Below are 22,890 nucleotides of genomic sequence, written 5' to 3' on the forward strand. Positions count from 1 at the left end.
GGACTAGGTAGCCCTCCAACATTTCTGTTTTAGTACATTATATATAACATAGTTTCTCACTGGCTAAAAGGGGTTTGGAGAGATTAGCCGATTCCAAAGAGAACATGGGGTCTAAATGTTGCATAAAATGTTTCCCCAAACTCTGGCTAGTAGGCCATAACTACTTGAGCAATTCACTTCCTCTAAAGACCATGTTCCAAAAAGTTCTGTCATTATTTGAGACATTGTCTAGATTGCGTGCTTTCAGAGCATGTTCTGATAATTATTTTCTGCTTTGTTTCTCCAAACATAACAATATGACCTAAACTTAATTTCCAATCCGATTAACAACCCAATCAAGTGATGATTGAAATCAGTCATTGCTCTGTGTCCCGGTGGCATCCAGTGCAGCACTTGGCTCTCTCATTGAGGCTGGAGAGAGCCCTTGAAGGAAGGGGTAACGTGGGTGCAAAGGAAAAAAAAAGACAAAACACTCGTAAGTACAAAATTATTTTAATTTAAATTATCAGTGTTTTTGTTTCCTCAACTAGCAGTGTTACAATTATTTTCTTTTGTTCTTGTTCAAAACTATAAGGACTACATACATGATCCCATCTTCTGCCATAGGACCAGTGGTGTCCGCTGCCCTGGACACCAGGAGACAAAGGCTTGTCTCTGCAGGGCATCATAGCAAAAGGGGGATGGACATCCAGCTTTCAGAACAAGTGGCGCAGCAGCCCCTTCCCACGTCAGCTGAACCCAAGCACTAGATCTTTGTCCTGAGAATTAGGGCCTTGTCTACATTGTTACCCCCAAACACTTATAGATTTTCAACACTTTGCTTTGGGTGTCAACTGATGAGCGTGATGACTTGAAGGAAGATCCCTAACAATTTTTGAACCATTAGCTCGTTTTTGACAGAGCTATAATTCATAATTTCTGCATGTGATATTCTGTCAGTGTTTTGGAAGTTTAGATGATTTAGGAAGTTAACGGCACATAAAAATGCTGCATAAATAAACAAGTCTTCTTTTGAGAGGACATAGGGTGCGAGATAGTCTTATTAACCCATTGATGATAATCACCTTTGTGATCAAATATTTATGTAAACTCAATTCTCAAAAACCCAAATGACTAGTGTAATGGAAATGTCTACAAGAGTAAGCATGCAAAGTTCCTTCATTTTTTTTGTCAGAAATTCTCAAAGTCATAAAGAAATATAATCTCGACCCAAATACCACCTTTAAAAATGAAACAGAATTTCTTGAGAAGTGCTGACTATGTTGAAGGACACAAAGTCCATGAATGGATACTTGTGGGGCATATTTACAAGATAGTTGTGCATCGCAGATGATGCACCACTTTTCTTGTGCCCCCCTAATGACACCATGTGTGCGCTGAATTTACAACATGGTGCACGTTAGGCCAGTAGCGTCAAAAATGTTGACTCTATTGTGGTGTTTTGGTGGTTTAACACCAACAATGATGGAGCTAATCCACCAAAGGCAAGGGAGGCCCATTGAATACAATGGGAGCGTCACTTTAACGCCTGCAATAAGGCACGCACTAAAAATGTGGCTACAATGGCGTTGAGATGCTATAGTGCCACAAGGGGCTAGTAAATCAGCCCCTAAGTGTCTGTTTGGGCATGCTCCTCAGTTGGGTTTGTCATACAGCTTGTGACACTTCTGAACTCTTGTTCCGGCTGAGAGGAGATGCAGCCATCAGGGTCTGAGTCTTACTGAGTAACAAAGATACTATCAGACATAAAGCATCTTCCTTCAAACCAAGTCTCACAAACATATGGTGCATTTTAATCAAGCCCCACCAACTGTTGGCATGACTGCTTTATGTTCTTAGGTTCAAGGTCGCCCCTCATACCAGGACAAAGATTTAGCGTCAGGGATAGCAGGAGCCCTTAGCTGAAGCCATCATCTCATACAGACCACTAGAGGGTGTGTACATAAGTCAATCTCCTTGTCTTTTGATGTTTCACATAGTACATAGCACCTGTGATTGAACTGAAAATCCCTCAGAGGTCTCGAGGTGATGGGGCTCTCGCACATCGTCTTTTAAGGTTCTACCATCTTCCGTCACTAAGGCTCCACCGGTCTGTATATTGCTGGATCCCTTTTCACATTCACTCACGAATCCCCTCCCCTACAGTGGCAGTCATAGCAAACCCTGTAGAAAGGAGGAAAGAAGACTGGGCCACTTTGCTGTGAATGGGCTGAATGTTCAACGTTTAAAGGCTAAATTGGAGGCACTGCTGTGATCACAATTGCAGCCCCTTATCCATGGGAGAGCACCTAGTTAGAAATGCATGCATCGGGTGAGTTCCCCCTTCCGGGGCACCAGATGGATGGCATAAACCTACATACAAAATGCATGCTGCAGCAGTGCTGCCCATTCCAACCCCCTTGTGGAAGAATAGTTAGCAGGGGCCCATGCATCTCGGAAGGAACATGGCTCAGTGTGTAGTTGGGCTGGAAAACTGTACAAGGAGCCCTTGCAGGAGGTGAGGTGGCTGGAAGAACACAACATGCAGTTCTTCAATGGCTCCACGAATTAACTCTAAAAGGATCACAAGTGCTCAGTACTAGCGGAAGACACAGTGTGCGTGGTGGAAAACAAAGGCCGCAGCTAGTGGCAGGAGGTGGTGGTGTAGTATGAGCAAATGATGGGGGGTTTGTTTCAACAAGTCGCAAATGCTACTCCTCGTAGACATCATGGGTGAAAAGGGCCATCATTTTGACCAGAGAATACTGTGTGGACTTGCAAAGGAAGACCCAGTGGCAGCTGTCGGCCAGGTCTGAGTTGAAACTACCATGCTTTAAGTGCTTTGCTAGACAGCCAGATCTGAAAGGGTTGTTGTGCACTAAAGAAAAAGAGTATCTCTCGCTGTCTCACCAGTGAGTGAGGCCACGACTACATTTCATGACCCCCTGGGTTCATCTCCGCTTTGAGGCAGGGATATATTTTCTAACTAGTGGAATGGAACATCTCAGCTAATGGCACCCAGTCGATGCAGAGAGTGCGTGCAGGATGGGTATGTGAGGTCGGGCTCTGGCGATCTTTATTCTACAGCCTTTCATCCGACGTAAGAAGGAGGGCGCATGCCGTCCTTAAGACCCCAGAAACGTACTTTGAGAGAACTGACTCCCATTGAGAAAAACAAGCGGCTTTGGCAAATGGTGTGCATGCCAGCCGGACGGGTTCATGGATGTAAAATCCATCTCCTGTGTATTGCACTTTTGGGGATGTACGGTGTGACCTGCAGATGTACAAATCAACACACACTGCTGGGAGTATTCAGAACACAAGTGGTCACGCATTACCTCTCAAGACGTGGTACTTAAACAGCAGAACATGCCACACTGTATCAACACCATGACTTTTTGAGCGACAAAAGCATTCACTGAAGTCAGTGTTTGTTACTTCATGAGTTGTAGAACAATTCATGACATTTCTATTTGTTATGATTGTACAGGAAGGAATTAAAAGGACCCACCATATATTTCGATCCGTTATGGTACACTGAATCGCTCATGAATTTAGGGCCTGCTCAGGCATTTCTTTGCCTCCTCTTACACTGGGCCATTGTATGAACCTTACACCATCTTTGGCTATTTCTGTTCGAGCTCACTGGGCCACTGTAGAATACAGCCCATCCTCAGCAATTCATCTTTTGCATCATACTGTTGCTTAAGCATATATACTTAACACACATCGCAGTGTAGGCCATGAGGTGTTAGGTGAACCAATGAGCGCCTTGATCTCTGCAGAAAAGCTTGTTTCTTCCAAACTACTGAACAAATGCACAGGTTATATGAAACAGGACGTAGGTCCCTTATGGCTGGGAATCCATGCTTCAGTTTAAACTTACAATTTTTCATGTCATTAAACAGTACTTTTCCAACCGTTATGAAGGGGCTGCCCCATGCTTTGGAATTCTACTGCACCTATGACGAGTGAAAGGACTTCGAGGTGGAGTACATGACGTGTTTGCGATGGCAGCTGCTGAGCATGAATTCCAGGTGAAAGCGAGTCTGGCACACGCCATGTGCTCAAGCAATCCTACTGCACACATGCAGACCTCAAAAGCCTTTGTACACATACTGAGCCTTAGTAGTATACACTGAACATTAGTAACTTTGTACACATCCTGACCTGTGGTGCGTGAAGAATAGAAATGAGTATCTCTTCTGTACTTTGCGTACCTTTGCACACTTCTGTTGCACTTTAGTACCTTATGTACACTCCTTGACCTCTTATCCAACCACCCTGAGTATATGAACATCCTGAGTCTTTGAGCAGATGCATCCTTTGCACACACCCTGAGCACCTCGTGTGTGCACTGTGAAACTGGAGATGATGTGCACCATTGTACAGTTCCAGCAGGAGCCACCACACCACCCGTGCATAGTCTGTCTATGATAAGAAGCACCAGTGCAGGCAAAACCAGATTAAAATATTAAAGCAAAGAGGGGCCAGGGCTGCTTTTTTCCTTCCTGAAAGCAACGGGTGGTCAGATGGAGCGCCTGCCACCTTGTCCAACCTCGTGGGATTGCCAGATGGAGAAACAGATGAAGAACTACAATAGTGGTCTAAGATCTCCGACCACAAGCCCTATGCAAGCATCGGACCAGATGAATGGGAGCATGCAGCGTCATGATGGAGGTAGCACCTGTCCCACATCATACAGATTACCTCTCCCGCCCATCAGCTCCTGCACTGGTGCCCAAGCCATGGCCTCCACCCAGTCCCAGTGCGGAGAGATCGTCCCCGCCGCCTCCCGGCTGAATGATGGCTGAAGTCACTGCTTGAGCTGGAGGCATGGCAAAGGTCTGTAGACATACCATCTTATTTATATATATATTTATATAAATATTTAATTTATGTACAGTGTCCGGTATCCCTGTCGATTACATCACAAATCGGGCACAGCTGGTGATCTGTAGAGGTCTCCACAGGTAGAGTGGTCCAGTTCTGTGCTGTCACAGTCAGAATCCTCATACGCTTGAACGATCTGTAGTGAAAGGCAGAATAAAACAATTACATTGCTGGTTACAGACACAGACAGATCGAAACACATGTAAAGTTATGGCGAGACATACCACTAACATAGATGTACACCGCTGGACAGAGCAAAAAACACAAAGATTAATTAGCGTCGACTCTAATTTTGCAAGTTGATATCGGTTACTTATGTATACTTTTCTCACTGTGTTTGGATAGGGAATAGTAATTAAACATTTCTACAACACTCTGTAGATATCAGCTGAGGAAAATAATTTTCTATGATCACATCTTGATATTCTAGACCAGTACCCTGGCATCATTTTTGCTGCCAGTTATTCCACGGAGCAGCTCTTTTTCTTCGTCTTTGCCTTGTGAGGACTTCGGTCAATCGAGTGTGTTTCTAAAACCGATACCATCCTGCAATAATTGTGCTAAGGAGAAAGTAACTTCTTTTTCAGCATAGATCTGTTATACATTGACATGCCCTGGAATGAAGTCTATAGTAAATGCGTTAGAACAGGGGAAAAGTAAACCATATTGATATGCTCCTTACTCTCCTTTGGGTCTTGATGAGCATCTGTTATCAAGCAATACTCTACACCAACAGTGTGCACATAGATACAGATAGATGCATTACATGTTTAAGTCAATAGGACAATGTACAAGGGGGCAATGTCTGAAGTATTCTGTAATCCACATATGCTTCATAAGGCTTCAGTGCATACAGCCAGCCAAAGCCCTATAAAAACTGGTGCTCTCTTCACATCTGTTTGGTCTCTACAATATTGTCTAATTTTCCTTTTTGAATCAAGTGTCTGCAGGAACCTTTTTGCTGCTAACTATGGGTGACGCAAGTCGATTGGCAAAACAATAGATCTGCTTAAAGTAGAATTCAAAAGACCTTAAGCAATATAGATTAATGTGATCTCAGAAATGCTACATTTCTGGGAAACAGTGGGCAGGGTTCAGTCAAACACGACGAACAAGAGTGATCTCTGCAAAAAAAAAAAAAAAGTAATTTCCCATAAAATGGTACAGCAAATCTTTGCGCTGGCTGAAAAATTAGGCAGTGAAGCGTAACCCTAACTTTAGCTCCCATTAAAACAAAATTTTTGCTACCTGAAAGTATAACATTTTTGGAATGAATGCCTTTTCAGCCTCTAATAACTTCCAAAGAATCTCTGGGCGATCGAAATGTGCACATTTAAAGACTTTGAGCTGTGCCATTAAGCTAAGATCCTTAAACCTGAAAGAGAAATATTGCCTTCCATCCTTATTAGCAGATGTGGTATGGTCTTCAACATCACAAATGGGTACGTCAACATTTTCATTCGGCCAAGAATAGAATTTGGAGACCTAGGAAGGACCCATGAAGATATTTTTTCTTCCTTCAACCTTTTTTCTTAAGAAACTCTCTACGACTCAGTGTCAGGCGGGGCCTTTGCCCAGTTAATCAAAGAAAACAAGGAAACTCTCCACACAGCTGTATTTTCTGGAAACATGGAGGTGTAGTCCGATCACTTTAGGGTTATCTTGTTAAATACAGAATGGCAGATGAAGCACCCTACTGCTCTGAAAAATCTCCAAGTAAATAGTGATTTCATTCTGATCCTTTGCTGCCGCCTCAGTGTGACCAGTGTCTATGTGATCTTGTTGACTTTCGTGGGGGTTATAGTGCACTGTAGTGCCAATCAGCGAGACTCAGCCTCCTAGGCGGGGGGGATTGCGAAGTGAAGCAAGTGTGACTCTATTTCATAATGTAATACGTTGTGATTTTGAAATCATACAATTTCATTCAGAGCAATATGGTACATAAACATGAATTTCATGGGACTACCAGGAGCTCTAATTGACGTACAAATATGCTAGTTCCCCTATACTTCCACTTGCCCTACATATGCATGGTCATTAAATGCTACCCATACCAAGGGAACTGTGTCCGCCATTATGGTCATAGCTGGATACTGACTTTGAATGTCCAATCCTTGAACATGTTCTTTAATACAAGGGATGCACTGAACTGTGCAAAAGCAGACCTACTCTTCCCGCTGTTTTACCATTTGTGTACATTGGATATGTGGGAGTTCTCGAAATGTAACAACGCAATGGGAAATAATTAGGAAGCAATCACTCAAAAAACAGCCTTCAGGTGTCCTTACCATGGGAAGACAAACTTGTTAGACTTTGTGAAAGATGTTGCTCATGATGGTACTAAGGAATTTGATATCTGAAAGTAGGATTACATTATTTTCCCTACATTCATCATGAAACTAGATAATACAATAGTCCAAAAGTCCTCTTGGTTGTGTAGTTTACGGTCTATCGTGAGGACCAAACAAAGGAGTTTCCAGGTAAGAACGTGTACCATCCTTAAAAATGCTCTGTGGCTCCTACGTTTCTTTCCATCAGTGCCTACGTTTTCTGCTACACGCCACTCTTGTAAGTAGCCATTAGCTAGACGAAGAGGCAGCTGTTGGCGCGCTAGTGGCTGGTGCCCTGGTGCACACCTTTTTGCCTTAAGCGTGAAGTCACTTTACGTTTCCTACAGAATGAAAGTAACAGGCTGAGTTTAAGACCTCTTTGCCTTGCAAGGGTAACTATTACAGAATCTGGGGTCATATGCATACCATGGACACCAAGATTTTTGTGTTCTGGATATTTATTTGTGTATTTAAAACGTCTGTTCTGCAAAACATTGACGTCTTTACATCAGTTGCCATTGCTCTTTCCGATGGGATTTGTTCTTGAAAGTCCAGTTTGTTTACAATACAATTCCCTATCGTGACCCACGTGTCTTACACTTCTTTTGTAATTAATTTTTTTGTTTAGCAACACTGTTCTTATTGTTGTGCTTGTGGTACTGACTCTCTTGCTTCTTTGCCCCGTGTGGATGGTCTGGTATGTTAAGTTACATTTTGTGTTTTTCCTGTCAAATCATATTTTTATTTGGGAATGAGTCAAACACTGATCAAAAGTATTGATGATGCCCTTGATCATTATTTTGCCTGGCGATGTTTATTGCGGTGAAGGTTTAACCAGGCATTCCCCACACTAGCAGCGGGGCAGGCTACAAGCTTGGCTACCTCGGTAAGGATTACTTCTCAGTGGTACTGATATAAGCGACCATGCTCTGTCTGGTTCCCGATGTTTAATGCAAAACAACTGTGGTCCACAGCCGCTGCTGCTGGAATGCACTGGTGCGTTAATGCTCATCGCTGTGGATTAAACCCCCACACAAGATAATGTAGGGCGCTTCTGAAAGCGTGAGATGGGCCATAATCCACCCTGCCTAAAGATACAGGGATCCCATTTCTCTCCCCCCCCCCCTTTAAGTTTCCTACTTATGAACTCCGAAACTGACATTGTGGTGAAGGCGACACGGATTTTGAAAGTCTTGACGTAAGAGGTTTTGTGCGCCGATGTTGAATAAGAAGTCATCATTAAGAGGACCTCGAGTACGCTGGTCTTAAAACTATCTGGGCATGAGTAGCTATCAACACCTACTGAGCTCAAGGGAGTGTGGTCTCCACTACCAGTACTATCTTACAGAAAGCATCATCATACTCAAGGGCAGCCGGATGCCGCCGCTGACCAGTCCTCTCACATTTGAGGATCCTGATGGTGCCTTACTTTAAGAGGACGGTATCTGACCTGGCGAAAGTCTCTGACAGAACACCAAAGTACTCATCGGAGGAAACTCGTGGGACCTTTTTCTTTTATCTATCTCTTGCTGTCATACCGGATTGTACCCTGGAATTCGTGGATGGAGCTGGGACTGCTATACAAGCCTTGTAGTTAAGTGACCAATGTTTGTATGGCAGGCACTGCACACTTGCTTTCTACCTTCTTCGAGGTTATTTCACTGCACTTACGTACGCTTAGATTAGAGTGCTTTCTCTGAGCAACGTTACCCAACCACACAGTCTCAATACAACCCACAAGAAATTGTGATTGCCGGCTAACCCGTCTGCTGAAAGTTACATACATAACCATAAAGAAAAATATGTGACCACTAATTAGATACAGCATTTGCAAAAACATTGCTGTCAGGCACAGGCTGTGACAACAAAGTGAGCATTTTGTGCCAAAATTGCAAAAAAAAAAAAAAAACAGAAAACGTGTGCAGACTAAACATGGGGGCAGAAAAAGAAATCGAAGGCGTTGAATAAGATATTATTTTAGGGTTCTGGTCGATGCTGTGAGTCTGCTTGAGGTCAAAGACAACTATTTACAAAGGCATAAATGGCTGAAAATATAGCATTTGCATCTGCCATGAATACACAAAAAGATTATTGGCAGACATAAATGGATTTGTGAACTGCAGATTTCTGTGCCACAAGTGCACGGCGCGATGTGAGCGTTCCAATGCGCGGTTAGACTTGTGAGTTTATGAACACAAACGCACCTATGTCTGTGAGCGTTCAAAAACTGACATCTGACAGATTCCAACCCTGGGAATGGTTAGAAAGTTACTTCCCCTTTCAGGACCTAAAAGGGAACAGGTCACCCTCACACTTACCGCGGGAGAAAGGAAATGAAAATGTCACTTACCCAGTGTACATCTGTTCGTGGCATTAGTCGCTGCAGATTCACATGTGTGGCACAGTCCGCTGCCTGGTGTTGGGCTCGGAGTATTACAAGTTGTTTTTCTTCGAAGAAGTCTTTTTGGTCACGGGACCGAAGGACTCCTCCCTCTTCGGCTCCATTGCGCATGGGCGTCGACTCCATCTTAGATTGTTTTCCCCGCAGAGGGTGAGGATGGAGTTGTTTGGTATAAATAGTGCCCATGCAATGGAGTGAATATGTATGTACGTTAAGAGTTTCTAATAATTATTTACAAATGTTCAGATGTTTAAGATTTATGATCTACTTCTAAACGGCTACAGGCTTCCCGGGGAGGTGGGAGGGTACATGTGAATCTGCAGCGACTAATGCCACGAACAGATGTACACTGGGTAAGTGACATTTTCAGTTCGATGGCATATGTTGCTGCAGATACACATGTGTGGCATAGATTATAAAGCAGTTACCTCCCCTAAAAGCGGTGGTTTAGCCTGTAGGAGTTGAAGTAGTTTGGAATAATGTTCTTAGTACAGCTTGGCCCACTGTAGCTTGTTGTGCATTTAGTACGTCTACACAGTAGTGTTTAGTAAACGTGTGAGGCGTAGACCAGGTTGCAGCCTTACATATTTCGCTCATAGGAATGTTTCCTAGAAAGGCCATTGTAGCACCTTTCTTTCTGGTTGAGTGTGCCTTTGGTGTAATAGGCAATTCTCTTTTGGCTTTAAGATAGCATGTTTGAATGCATCTGACTATCCATCTAGCAATGCCTTGTTTAGAGATTGGATTTCCTATGTGTGGTTTTTGAAAAGCTATGAACAGTTGTTTTGTTTTTCTGATTAGCTTTGTTCTGTCAATGTAATACATTAGTGCTCTTTTGATGTCTAATGTATGTAGTGCCCTTTCAGCCACAGAATTTGGTTGTGGGAAGAACACTGGCAATTCTATTGTTTGATTTAAATGGAATGGTGAGATTACTTTTGGCAGAAATTTTGGATTTGTTCTTAGAACTATTTTATTGTTGTGTATTTGAATAAATGGTTCTTGTATGGTAAATGCCTGTATTTCACTTACTCTTCTGAGGGATGTGATTGCAATGAGAAATGCGACCTTCCAGGTTAGATATTGCATTTCACAGGAATGCATGGGTTCGAAAGGTGGACCCATGAGTCTTGTTAAGACGATGTTAAGATTCCATGAAGGAACTGGTGGTGTTCTTGGTGGTATAATTCTTTTTAGCCCTTCCATGAATGCTTTAATAACTGGTATTCTAAATAGAGACGATGAATGAGTAGTTTGTAGGTAAGCAGATATTGCTGCGAGGTGTATTTTTATAGATGAAAAAGCGAGATTTGCTTTTTGCAAATGTAGTAAGTAGCCTACTATGTCTTTAGTAGAGGCATGTAATGGTTGTATTTGATTGGAATGGCAGTAGTAAACAAATCTTTTCCACTTAGATGCATAGCAGTGTCTAGTGGAAGGTTTTCTAGCTTGTTTTATGACCTCCATGCATTCTTGTGTGAGGTCTAAGTGTCCGAATTCTAGGACTTCAGGAGCCAAATTGCCAGATTCAATGATGCTGGGTTTGGATGCCTGATCTGTTGTTTGTGTTGTGTTAACAGATCTGGCCTGTTGGGTAGTTTGACATGCGGTACTAGTGAAAGGTCTAGTAGAGTTGTATACCAAGGTTGTCTTGCCCATGTGGGTGCTATCAGTATGAGTTTGAGTTGGTTTTGACTCAACTTGTTTACTAGATATGGAAGGAGAGGGAGAGGGGGAAAAGCGTACGCAAATATCCCTGACCAACTCATCCATAGAGCATTGCCTTGTGATTCGCGGTGTGGGTACCTGGATGCGAAGTTTTGGCATTTTGAGTTTTCTTTTGTTGCGAACAAATCTATCTGGGGTGTTCCCCAAATTTGAAAGTACTTGTTCAGAACTTGGGGGTGAATTTCCCATTCGTGGACTTGTTGGTGGTCTCGCGAAAGGTTGTCTGCTAGTTGGTTTTGTATTCCTGGAATAAATTGTGCTATTAGGCGAATGTTGTTGTGAATCGCCCACTGCCAAATTCTTTGTGTTAGGAGGCACAATTGTGTTGAGTGTGTTCCTCCTTGTTTGTTTAAATAATACATTGTTGTCATGTTGTCTGTTTTGACAAGAATGTATTTGTGTGTTATTATGCGTTGGAAGGCTTTTAACGCTAGAAATACTGCTAACAGTTCTAGGTAATTGATATGAAATTTTGTTTCGTGTATATCCCATTGTCCTTGAATGCTGTGGTGATTGAGGTGTGCTCCCCACCCTGTCATGGAAGCGTCTGTTGTTATAACGTATTGAGGCACTGGGTCCTGAAATGTCCGCCCTTTGTTTAAATTTTTGCTGTTCCACCATAGAAGCGAGAGGTATGTTTGGCGGTTTACCAACACCAGATTTTGAAGTTGACCCTGTGCCTGTGACCATTGTGATGCTAGACACTGTTGTAAGGGTCGCATGTGTAGTCTTGCGTTTGGGACAATGGCTATGCATGATGACATCATGCCTAGAAGTTTTAGCACATGTTTTGCTTGTATCTTTTGGTTTGGAAACATAGCACTTATTACCTTGTGGAATGCCTGCACTCTTTGTGGACTTGGAGTGGCAATTCCTTTTGATGTGTTGATGGTTGCTCCTAGATATTGTTGTGTTTGACACGGTTCTAGGTGTGATTTTGTATAGTTGATGGAAAACCCCAGTTTGTGAAGGGTTTGTATGACAAATGTGGTGTCGTTTGCGCATTTTTTTACTGTGTTGGTCTTGATTAGCCAATCGTCTAGGTAAGGGAACACATGTATCTGTTGTCTTCTGATGTGTGCTGCTACTACTGCTAGACATTTTGTGAACACTCTTGGTGCAGTTGTTATTCCGAATGGCAACACCTTGAATTGGTAATGTATTCCTTTGAATACGAACCGTAGGTACTTTCTGTGAGAAGGGTGTATTGGTATATGAAAGTACGCATCCTTTAGGTCTAATGTGGTCATGTAATCTTGCTGTTTGAGCAGTGGAATGATGTCTTGTAGTGTGACCATGTGAAAATGGTCCGATATGATGTAGGTATTTAGTGTCCTGAGATCTAATATTGGTCTTAATGTTTCGTCTTTTTTTGGAATTAGAAAGTACAGGGAGTAAACTCCTGTGTTTTTTTGTTGTACTGGTACTAACTCTATTGCATCCTTTTGCAGTAGTGCTTGAACTTCTAGTCCTAAAAGTTCTAAATGTTGTGGTGACATTTTGCGTGTTTTGGGGGGGATGTTTGGTGGGAAGTTGTGGAATTCTATGCAATAGCCATGTTGGATTATTGCTAATACCCAATTGTCTGTTGTAATCTGTTGCCAAGATTGGTAGAATTGGCTTAGTCTTCCCCCCACTGGTGTTGAGTGAAGGGGTTGCGTGACTTGAAAGTCACTGTTTAGGTGGAGGTGTTTTTGGAGTCTGGAATCTTCCCCTACTCCTTGGGAATTGACTCCCCCGATATCCCCTGAAACCTCCCCTTTGGAAGGAACCCTGATATGGTGTGGTTCTTGTTTGTTGGCTGGTGGTGTCTGTGGGTTGGCCACGAAACCCCCCTCTAAATGGAGTTTTTCTGAAAGAGCCTCTGCTCTGCGGGGAGTAGAGTGCGCCCATGGCCTTGGCCGTGTCTGTGTCCTTTTTAAGTTTTTCAATGGCTGTGTCCACTTCAGAGCCAAAAAGTTGTTTCTCGTTGAAGGGCATATTAAGGACAGCCTGCTGGATTTCAGGTTTGAAGCCTGAAGTGCGTAGCCAAGCGTGTCTCCTTATGGTGACAGCAGTGTTGACTGTTCTCGCTGCAGTATCGGCTGCGTCTAGTGAAGAGCGGATTTGATTGTTTGAGATCGTTTGTCCCTCTTCCACTATTTGCTGCGCCCTTTTTTGGTATTCCTGGGGAAGATGGTCTACGAGAAGTTGCATCTCGTCCCAGTGTGCTCGGTCATATCTGGCCAGCAGCGCTTGTGAATTTGCGATGCGCCACTGGTTGGCTGCCTGTGATGCTACTCTTTTCCCTGCCGCATCAAATTTTCGGCTTTCTTTGTCCGGAGGTGGGGCGTCGCCAGATGTATGTGAATTTGCTCTCTTGCGAGCTGCCCCTACTACCACGGAGTCAGGTGGTAACTGCGAAGTAATAAACGCTGGGTCTGTGGGTGGTGGTTTGTATTTCTTATCCACCCTTGGGGTGATGGCTCTTGATTTTACGGGCTCTTCAAAAATTTGTTTTGCGTGCCGTAACATCCCTGGTAGCATTGGGAGACATTGATATTGGCTGTGTGTAGCCGAGAGGGTGTTAAATAAAAAATCATCCTCTATAGGATCGGAATGCAGTTGGACATTGTGGAATTCTGCTGCCCTAGCCACCAGTTGCGAGTATGAGGTACTGTCCTCTGGCGGTGACGGCTTTGTGGGGTATGACTCGGGATCATTGTCCGGCACTGGGGTGTCATACAGGTCCCAAGCGTTTTGATCCTGATCGTCATGACTTATGGTAGTTTGCGCTGGTGAGTGCATTTGTGGCGGTGTTTGTGCCGGCGATGCCTGTGGTGGAGAGGGCGGAGGCGTGACTTTTTTAACCACTTTGGCTTGTGGTTGTGCGTCATCCTTTGGAAGTTCGATCCTTCTTTTCCTCATGATTGGGGGAAGGGTTGATATTTTCCCTGTGTCGTGCTGGATGTACAGTCTCTTTTGTGTGTAGTCCGATTCTACACTTTGGAGCTCTTGTCCAAATCTGTGCATTTGGCCACTTATTCCTTGTTCCTCTGAGTAGGATGAAGGTGTGGTATTTTTCGGCGCCGAGAGAGAATCTTTTTTCGGTTTCGGCACCGACAGAATTTTTGTTCCTTTCGGCATGGATTCTCGGTGCCGATGTTTTTCGGTGCCGGTATCTTGTTTTTGTCTCTCGGAGCCGCTTTCTCGGCTCCGAGGTTGCTCCATGGCGGTCCCTCGACCGGAGTCGGGTGTCTTCGCTATGGGCGTGCCCTTTTTCGGCGCCTTCGACGGGTCGCCTGTTTTATGGGTCGAGCCATGGCCTGTTGGCAGTGGCGTCCCCTGGGCTTTCGGTTTGTCGATGGATTTACTTTTCGACGTCTTACTCACGGTTTGTTGCTGTTGTTCGACGTCGGAGTCTCCGGATTCTGATTCCGGAACCGAGAATGTTTCCTCTTCCTCGTCGAAACGTTGTTTTGTCGACGTGGATGCCATTTGTTGACGCCTGGCTCTTCGGTCCCGGAGTGTTTTTCTGGACCGGAAGGCTCGACAGGCTTCACAGGTATCCTCCTTGTGCTCGGGGGACAAGCACAAGTTACAGACCAAGTGCTGATCTGTATAAGGATACTTACTGTGACATTTTGGGCAGAAACTAAACGGGGTCCGTTCCATCGGCTTCGATGTCGCACGCGGTCGGGCCGACCAGGCCCCGATGGGGGATCGAAACTACCCCAAAGTCTTCCGATGATCGGTGTCGATGTACCTAACTATCCCGATACCGAACGGAACAATACCGATGCTTTCTTCCGAGATTCTGACTAACTTTCCGAACCGAAACACGGAGCGAAAAGGAATACGTCCGAACCCGACAGCGGAAAAAAACAATCTAAGATGGAGTCGACGCCCATGCGCAATGGAGCCGAAGAGGGAGGAGTCCTTCGGTCCCGTGACCAAAAAGACTTCTTCGAAGAAAAACAACTTGTAATACTCCGAGCCCAACACCAGGCAGCGGACTGTGCCACACATGTGTATCTGCAGCAACATATGCCATCGAACATTACTTTTTTCACGATGGAGAAATTGGAAACAAAAAAAGAAGAAGAAAACATGTAAAAGTTTAGTCCAGCATATGTATGGGCTTTGACTTTAGTTTTTATCCCCTGAATCGGGCAGTGTTTTTTTTAAATAGTGTATTACACTATCCCAATTTAGCCACTAGGTGGTAGTAGAATGCAACACGAGGGAATTTGTAGGCGTTAACAGCCAAGCACAAAGACAGTGACATTCCTGCCCTGAGCCATGATACATAGAAACAATTTCACTGCGTGACAGTCAGACAGTTAAGCCACTGCTTTGAGAGCAGAAACATAAACAAATACCACTGCTGCGCACACACGGTCAAAAGACAGATTTACATCACTGTTCAGAAAAAGAAAAACACAGATGGAAATAAGCAAACTGCTGGGCAACGACTGTCAAACCCAGAAGTGGCAGAATGCGGTACACTGCTGGGAGAGTGGTGCGCCCGTCCTGAAAAAGACAACACTAAAGGGCTGATTTATAGATAGCCTGCTTTGCCGCTGTGTAGAGAAGACGATGCTTCTGCAACACCAGTCGAGACAAGGCTTACTAAATTAAATATGCCCATCCTCGCGTACTGTTTCCGCCACAAAAACGGCCCCTGCGCGCACATGGTTGGAGGTAGGTGGAGGAAAAACAACCGGTCAGTCGGTCAGTCAGTCGGTCAGTTACTTTGGTGTCTGCGTTTGAATGATAAGGGATTGTGTGCAAATGAACAAAACTCCCACGGGCGCTCAACCAGATACTATTCAACATTTGTAAGACGACTTCCTTATCAGCACCCCAGAAACCCACGCCAAAAAGTGTTGTCACCAGTCTCCCATCAGCCCCACTTAACGTGGGAAATTCTTCCCCTGGGACCCACCGCTTTGTGTTCAGTGATGAGCTGGGTCTTGACCTGCTGGACAACGGCTTCCTTCTCCGAGAGCCCATCAGACTGTGTCAGGATGTCCAGCGGGATCTCAGAGCCCTGGGACAGCAGGTCATCGGAGCGGTCATCCAGGCGCTCGTCTGTGTTGGTGCTGACCACATCAGGGGTGCCGCAGTGCGAGTGGTCACTTGTGTTCCCCTCCTCCCCATCTGAGAAGTTTTCAGAGCTGAAGGTGGAGCGGGACTGGTGTTGGCTCATCCCCTGAGACCAGCTGCAAAAGAAGTGGAAGTTGTTGTAATTTACCCTCCTAAAAAAGCCCTCACATACTTAAGTATACTAAACTAATCCAGATTTACTAAGCACTTTTTATTCAGAAAGAGTCCTGTTTGTTATACACCTCCCAAAGAACAAGAAGTTACTTACCTTTGGTAACCCTTTATCTAGTGGATACAGAGTCTACCTGGAGTTTGCTCACATTCTGAACATCCCAAGAGCCCATCTGCAGCCACAAACCTTTCCCCAAAAGCCACCCCACGCTGATAGAGGGCGCCAGCACCAATTTAAATCTGAATGCTCCACTGTGTGAAGTCACTGGAAAACAAAGCCCCATCGGCATGCTTGTGTCAGTTACTATCCATTTTTTAACACGCCTTTAAAGCTAACAGATGAAACCGACTCAGGTGCATTTCTCATAACTGTTAACAAATTCAGAACACTGGAATTATGCTGATGTGAATTATGACATAAACCTTGACTATAACTTGACTCGGAGTAGAAACCATGTGACGATTGAGGAATCTGCATGTAGACTTTGTATCCACTAGAAAAAGCCGAAGCTAACTACTTGGTCTTCTGATAGATACTTCTACCTGCAAATTCCTCACCTTTTAAACAGATTCCCCAAGCAATACCACTCCCAGAGATGGGAGCACAGCTTACTAGACCCAGAAGTCTTGAAGACCTGGGCGGTCAAAGTGTCCATCCCTTCTCACTTCCGAATCTAAACAGCAGATGTCTACAAGCAGAACCCCTCTAGCTAGGGCAGAAGCACAGGATTTGGCTCTGGTAGAATAAGAACAAATACCTTCAGGCGGGTCACTGTGTGCCATGGGGGAACATATCTTGATACACAAGATGATCCATCTGGACACAAAAGATGATTCATCTGGACAGCATCCTTTTGTGAGCTGCTTTTCTTTTCATTTTTACAATGTATCCAACGAAGAGTTGGTCGAATCTGAACTCATAGGTTCTGTCTATGTAAAAGCTTATTGGTCTTTTAGGGTCAAGGCGGTGAAGTCTTTCTTCCTCCTCGGTGGGGTGAAGAGGCGGGTAGAATGTAGAAAGAGTAATAGACTGACCTAAATGGGACTGAGTAACCACTTCAGGCAGGAAGGCAGCCCTAGTTTGTAATACCAGTTTTCAGGAAAGAAGGTTGTGAATGGCGGTTGTACACTTAAAGCTGGTATTTTGCTGACACATGGTGCTGATGTGACTGCAACCAAGAAAATTGCTTTGAAAGAAAGGAATCTCAAGCGGCAACTATGCATAGGTTCAAAAAGAGCATACATCAAATATGTATCGACCAAATTAAGGTCCCATTCTGGGTATCTGTTTGTGAGACCCTTCAGGAAATATAAGAAAATGGGGGACTCAAATAAAGAGGGTTAATCAAGTAACACAGGAATGCTGTTAGGGCTAACAAGTAAGCTTTAACTACTGCAACTGAATAGCCCTGCTGGACTAAATGTAAATCAAAACAGAGTGTATCAGATAAATGATCCCCATTAAAAAAATATAACCAATCTGCTATAATAAATCATCTTGGTGGAAAGACCAGTGGCATAACAAAACTTGAGGGGGAACTCCCTGCAAAGTACATGGCGTTCCTCCCTCCCCCCACCGGCACCTACCACTTTGCCCCGCTACCAAGAAATCAGGTATATTTCGAATTGAAACCCCCAACATTTGATTAAATGCTCCTATATTGTCTTGCTCAAAATTCTAATAAAGGGAGAAACACTCTTTATATGTAAACTACGCCATCTGTAAAGTTATTGTCAAGAGCAGATTAAATAACTGAGACAGTGATCAGAACAATGCGAAGGAGCAGTTCTATTGTCTCAGGAACTGCCTATTGCTGAAGAACAACTATTTAGGGTCTGAATTAGCATTGACATTGATGAAAAATAACTTGAAACCTTGAAAGACACACCCAAACCTGCAAATTCACAGACCTGAGTGACAATATACACGAGGGAAGCGATGATGGCAGTAGCAAACCTCAATTTTTTGCAGTTTTATATATTGCAAACTCGAACCAAAGGTATGGAGCGCTTTACATAAGCACCATTGCATGACAGATGGACACATTCATTTTTAGGCACGGGGAGATTAAGTGAATTGCCCAGAATCACAGGATGTTGAGCATCCGCCGAGACTTGACCCTGGTTCCCCAGCTTCAAAGGTGGCTGCTCTAGCCTGCAGTCATGCCACCTCCCCACCCCCTTCATTTCACAACTGTAGGAGGCTGGCCCGGCTTATAGTGGGTACCTTGTGGTACTTACACCTTGTGCCAGGTCCAGTTATCCCTTATTAGTAGATTAGTAGTGTTCTAGAAGCTTAGGCTGATAGGGGTAGCTATAGCAGAGCAGCTTAGGCTGAACTAAGAGACATACAAAGCTCCTACTATACCACTTATATCATATAGCACTATATCATAAGAAACACAATACTCAGAGTTACTAAAACTAAAGATACTTTATTTTAGTGACAATATGCCAAAAGTATCTCAGAGGATATACTACCTTAGGAGGTAAGTAAAAATACACAAAATATACATACAAACCAAAATCAGCTAAGTAAACAGTTAGAAAAGTAGTGAAAACACTGTAGAACACAATAGAATGCGACAGGAGACAAAAGGCCTAGGGACAACACAAACCATATACTCCAAAAGTAGAATGTGAACCACGAATGGACCCCAGGCCTAGTGTAGTGTGTAGAGGGTCGCTGGGAGTGTAAGAAAACACTAAGGGTGTCCAAGATACCCCACCCCAAGACCCTGAAAAGTAAGAGTAAAGTTACCCTACTACCCCAGAAAGACAGTAAAGTCAAGATAGGGGATTTTGCAAAGGCAACAACTGACTGCAAAGCACTGAAGACGGATTCCTGGACCTGAGGACCTGTAAAGGAAGGGGTCCAAGTCCAAGAGCCAAGCAAGTGTCCGGGGGGGGGGGGGGGGCAGGAGCCCACTATACCCCGGATGAAGGTGCAAAAGGGCTGCCTCCGGGTGGAAGAAGCTGAAGATTCTGCAACAACGGAAGGTGCCAGGAACTTCTCCTTTGGTCAGAAGATGTCTGATGGCGTGCTGGAGGATGCAGAGTTGTTTCCACGCAGGAAGACCGCAAACAAGCCTTGCTAGCTACAAGAGTCGCGGTTATAGTTAATGGATGCTGCCCGGGCCCAGGAAGGACCAGGAGGTCACCAATTGGGAAAAGGAGACAGAGGGGGTGCTCGGCAACAGAGAGAGCCCACGCAGAAGCAGGCAGCACCTGCAGAAGCACTTGAGCAGGCGTTCAAGAAATCTGAGCACAGTGGTCGTCTCAACACAACAAAAGAGGGTCCCACGAAGCTGGTGGTCAACTCAGCGAGTTGAGCAATGCAGGACGGAGTGCTGGGGACCTGGGCTGTGCTGTGCACGAAGGAATCCTTGCGCAGCTGCAGATCATGCAGTTTACAGAACTACTGACTGGCGTGGGGAAGGAAGGACTTACTGCCACCAAATATGAACAGAGGGACCACTGGACTGTCGGGGGTCACTTGGATCCAGCTCCTGTCTTCCAGGGACCACGCTTGTCAAGATGAGAGGGGACCCAGAGGACCAGTGATGCAGAAGTTTGGTGCCTGCCCTAGCAGGGGGAAGATTCCGTCGACCCATGGGAGATTTCTTCTTGGCTTCCAGTGCAGGGTGAAGGCAGACAGCCCTCAGAGTATGCACCACCAGGAAACAGTTGAGAAAGCCAGCAGGATTAGGTGCTACAATGTTGCTGGTAGTCGTCTTGCTACTTTGTTGCGGTTTTGCAGGCATCCTGGAGCAGTCAGCAGTCGATCCTTGGCAGAAGACGAAGAGGGAGGTGCAGAGGAACTCTGGTGAGCTCTTGCATTCGTTATCTGAGGAGAAACCCACAGGAGAGACCCTAAATAGCCCTCAGAGGAGGATTGGCTACCTAACCAGGTAAGAGCCTATCAGGAGGGGTCTCCTCTGACGTCACCTGCAGGCACTGGCCACTCAGAGGTCTCCATTGTGCCCTCACACCTCTGCATTCAAGATGGCAGAGGTCTGGGACACACTGGAGGAGCTCTGGGCACCACCCCTGGGGTGGTGATGGACAGGGGAGTGGTCACTCCCCTTTCCTTTGTCCAGTTTCGCTCCAGAGCAGGGGCTGGGGGATCCCTGAACCGGTGTAGACTGGTTTATGCAAGGAGGGCACCGTCTGTGCCCTTCAAAGCATTTCCAGAGGCTGCTCCCCAGCCCTTAACACCTATTTCCAAAGGGAGAGGGTGTAACACCCTTCCTCAGAGGAAATCCTTTGTTCTGCTTTCCTGGGACTGGGCTGCCCAGACCCATGAGGGCAGAAACCTGCCTGAGGGTTGGCAGCAGCGGTAGCTGCAGAGAAAACCCCAGAGAGCTAGTTTGGCAGTACCCGGGGTCCATGCTGGAGCCCCGGGGATGCATGGGATTGGCACCCCAATACCAGATTTGGCTTGGGGGAGAATTCCACGATCTTAGACATGTTACATGGCCATGTTCGGAGTTACCATTCTGAAGCTACATATAGGTATTGACCTATATGTAGTTCACACGTGTAATGGTGTCCCCAAACTTACAAAGTCCGGGGAAATTGCCCTGAACAATGTGGGGGCACCTTGGCTAGTGCCAGGGTGTCCTCACACTTAGTAACTTTGCACCTAACCTTCACAAAGTGAGGGCTAGACATATGGGTGACTTATAAGTTACTTACATGCAGTGTAAAATGGCTGTGAAATAACGTGGACGTTATTTCACTCAGGCTGCAGTGGCAGTCCTGTGTAAGAATTGTCTGAGCTCCCTATGGGTGGCAAAATAAATGCTGCAGCCCATAGGGATCACCTGGAACCCCAATACCCTGGGTACCTAGGTACCATATACTGTGGAATTATAAGGGTGTTCCAGTGTGACAATCAGAATTGGTGAAAATAGTCACTAGCCTGCAGTGACAGTTTTAAAAGCAGAGAGAGCATAAACACTGAGGTTCTGGTTAGCAGAGCCTCAGTGATACAGTTAGGCACCACATAGGGAACACATATAGGCCACAAACTATGAGCACTGGGGTCCTGGCTAGCAGGATCCCACTGACCCAGGCAAAAACAAACTGACACACAAGAACAAATTGGGGGTAACATGCCAGGCAAGATGGTACTTTCCTACAACAACCACCTCCTGTCTTTTTTCTCTTACTACTGTTTATAAAGAGGGAGAATAGCTCAGTAGGTTAAGGCACCTCTTCCAGATATATTCTATGCCTTGAAAGCAGCAGGCTGAGTCTCAGGGAAACCTGTATATCCTGTCCGTGGCATCACCAGGGTTGGTGTCACCACACATGGACATCCTCCCATATCCCATTTTCCGTTTGCGCAGTAGGATTGTTTGCTTGAGTTGGGCTGTGCGCTTCCATAACATAGGGTGGGCCAGACAGGAGAGGCTGCTGTATGCACACAGGGAGAGGTTCCCTCCAGAACAGCAGGACTCTCTAGAAGGGCCCAACTTTCTTTAGAAGCACATACAGCCTTATATACAGACATTTGGGTGTCACCCCTTCTGAAGAAGTGAAGTCCAGATGAATTATGCGGAGGGACAGCCACGCCGGTAAACGATTTAGCCCATAGCCTCTCACTACAATTCAATATTGAAATGGTACCCAGGGATTTAAAATGTGACTTTGACGTCCTTCTCCAGATGTGAATCATGTTTATACATGTTATTTTTCTCCAGAAATTATAATATACCGTTGTATATGTGCTGTAGAGTACAGCAGATGTTCAAAGTTAGAAAAGTTTGGAGAAAAAAAACCTTTCTCTAACTTTCCACCTGCCTTGAGGAGGTTATATTTCTGGTGCAAATCCCTATCCACAAATGTGTAGGTAAATAGGGATTTTGCACACAAAACATGGCTGGTTGCTTGCAATGCTTAAAATGGAAATCGAAAAGTGTAAGTGCCATATGATCTAGAGTACGTTTGCTCCTGAGAAGTGCTGGTACTCTCCCATTAAAAGTGGTGCAACAGTGCTGTGAAGTGCAGGTGCTCTCCCTTTCAGATTTCAGAAGTGAAGTCATCAGTACCAGGAAGCCCATTTAAACACTGGTTGCTTGGGAACGGCCACCCACAGCACTCCTCCTTGACGCAAAGTAGAACAAAGCGCAAGCTGTTCCTAACACTGCCTCCAAAAGACATTTCTGGATCACAAACTGTAGAAAACAAATGAAGAGGACTCGGGCTTTCCAACAGAAAATAATAATTTCTTCGATTCTCTCCCTCTTAACTGCTTTGCAAGCAGCAGACACTTCGAAGGAATTAGAAACTCTT

General features: G+C 44.9%; 1 protein-coding gene across 3 annotated transcripts in view; it reads right to left on the bottom strand.

Annotated features, from left to right (window-relative positions):
* Nucleotides 1-476: 476 nt before the first annotated feature.
* MAP3K12 (mitogen-activated protein kinase kinase kinase 12) overlaps nt 477-22,890 on the bottom strand; it is a 291,349-nt gene continuing 268,935 nt past the window's right edge. For all 3 annotated transcript variants that reach the window (XM_069230972.1, XM_069230970.1, XM_069230971.1), the window contains exons 13-14: nt 16,259-16,535; nt 477-5,008 (exon numbers count right to left, since the gene is read on the bottom strand). In XM_069230972.1, coding sequence (XP_069087073.1) covers nt 4,910-5,008; nt 16,259-16,535 — 376 coding nt within the window. In that variant the 3' untranslated portion in view covers nt 477-4,909. The remainder of the gene's footprint in view (nt 5,009-16,258; nt 16,536-22,890) is intronic.

The sequence above is a fragment of the Pleurodeles waltl genome, chromosome 4_2 (assembly GCF_031143425.1).
Source record: "Pleurodeles waltl isolate 20211129_DDA chromosome 4_2, aPleWal1.hap1.20221129, whole genome shotgun sequence".
Classification (NCBI taxonomy): domain Eukaryota; kingdom Metazoa; phylum Chordata; class Amphibia; order Caudata; family Salamandridae; genus Pleurodeles; species Pleurodeles waltl.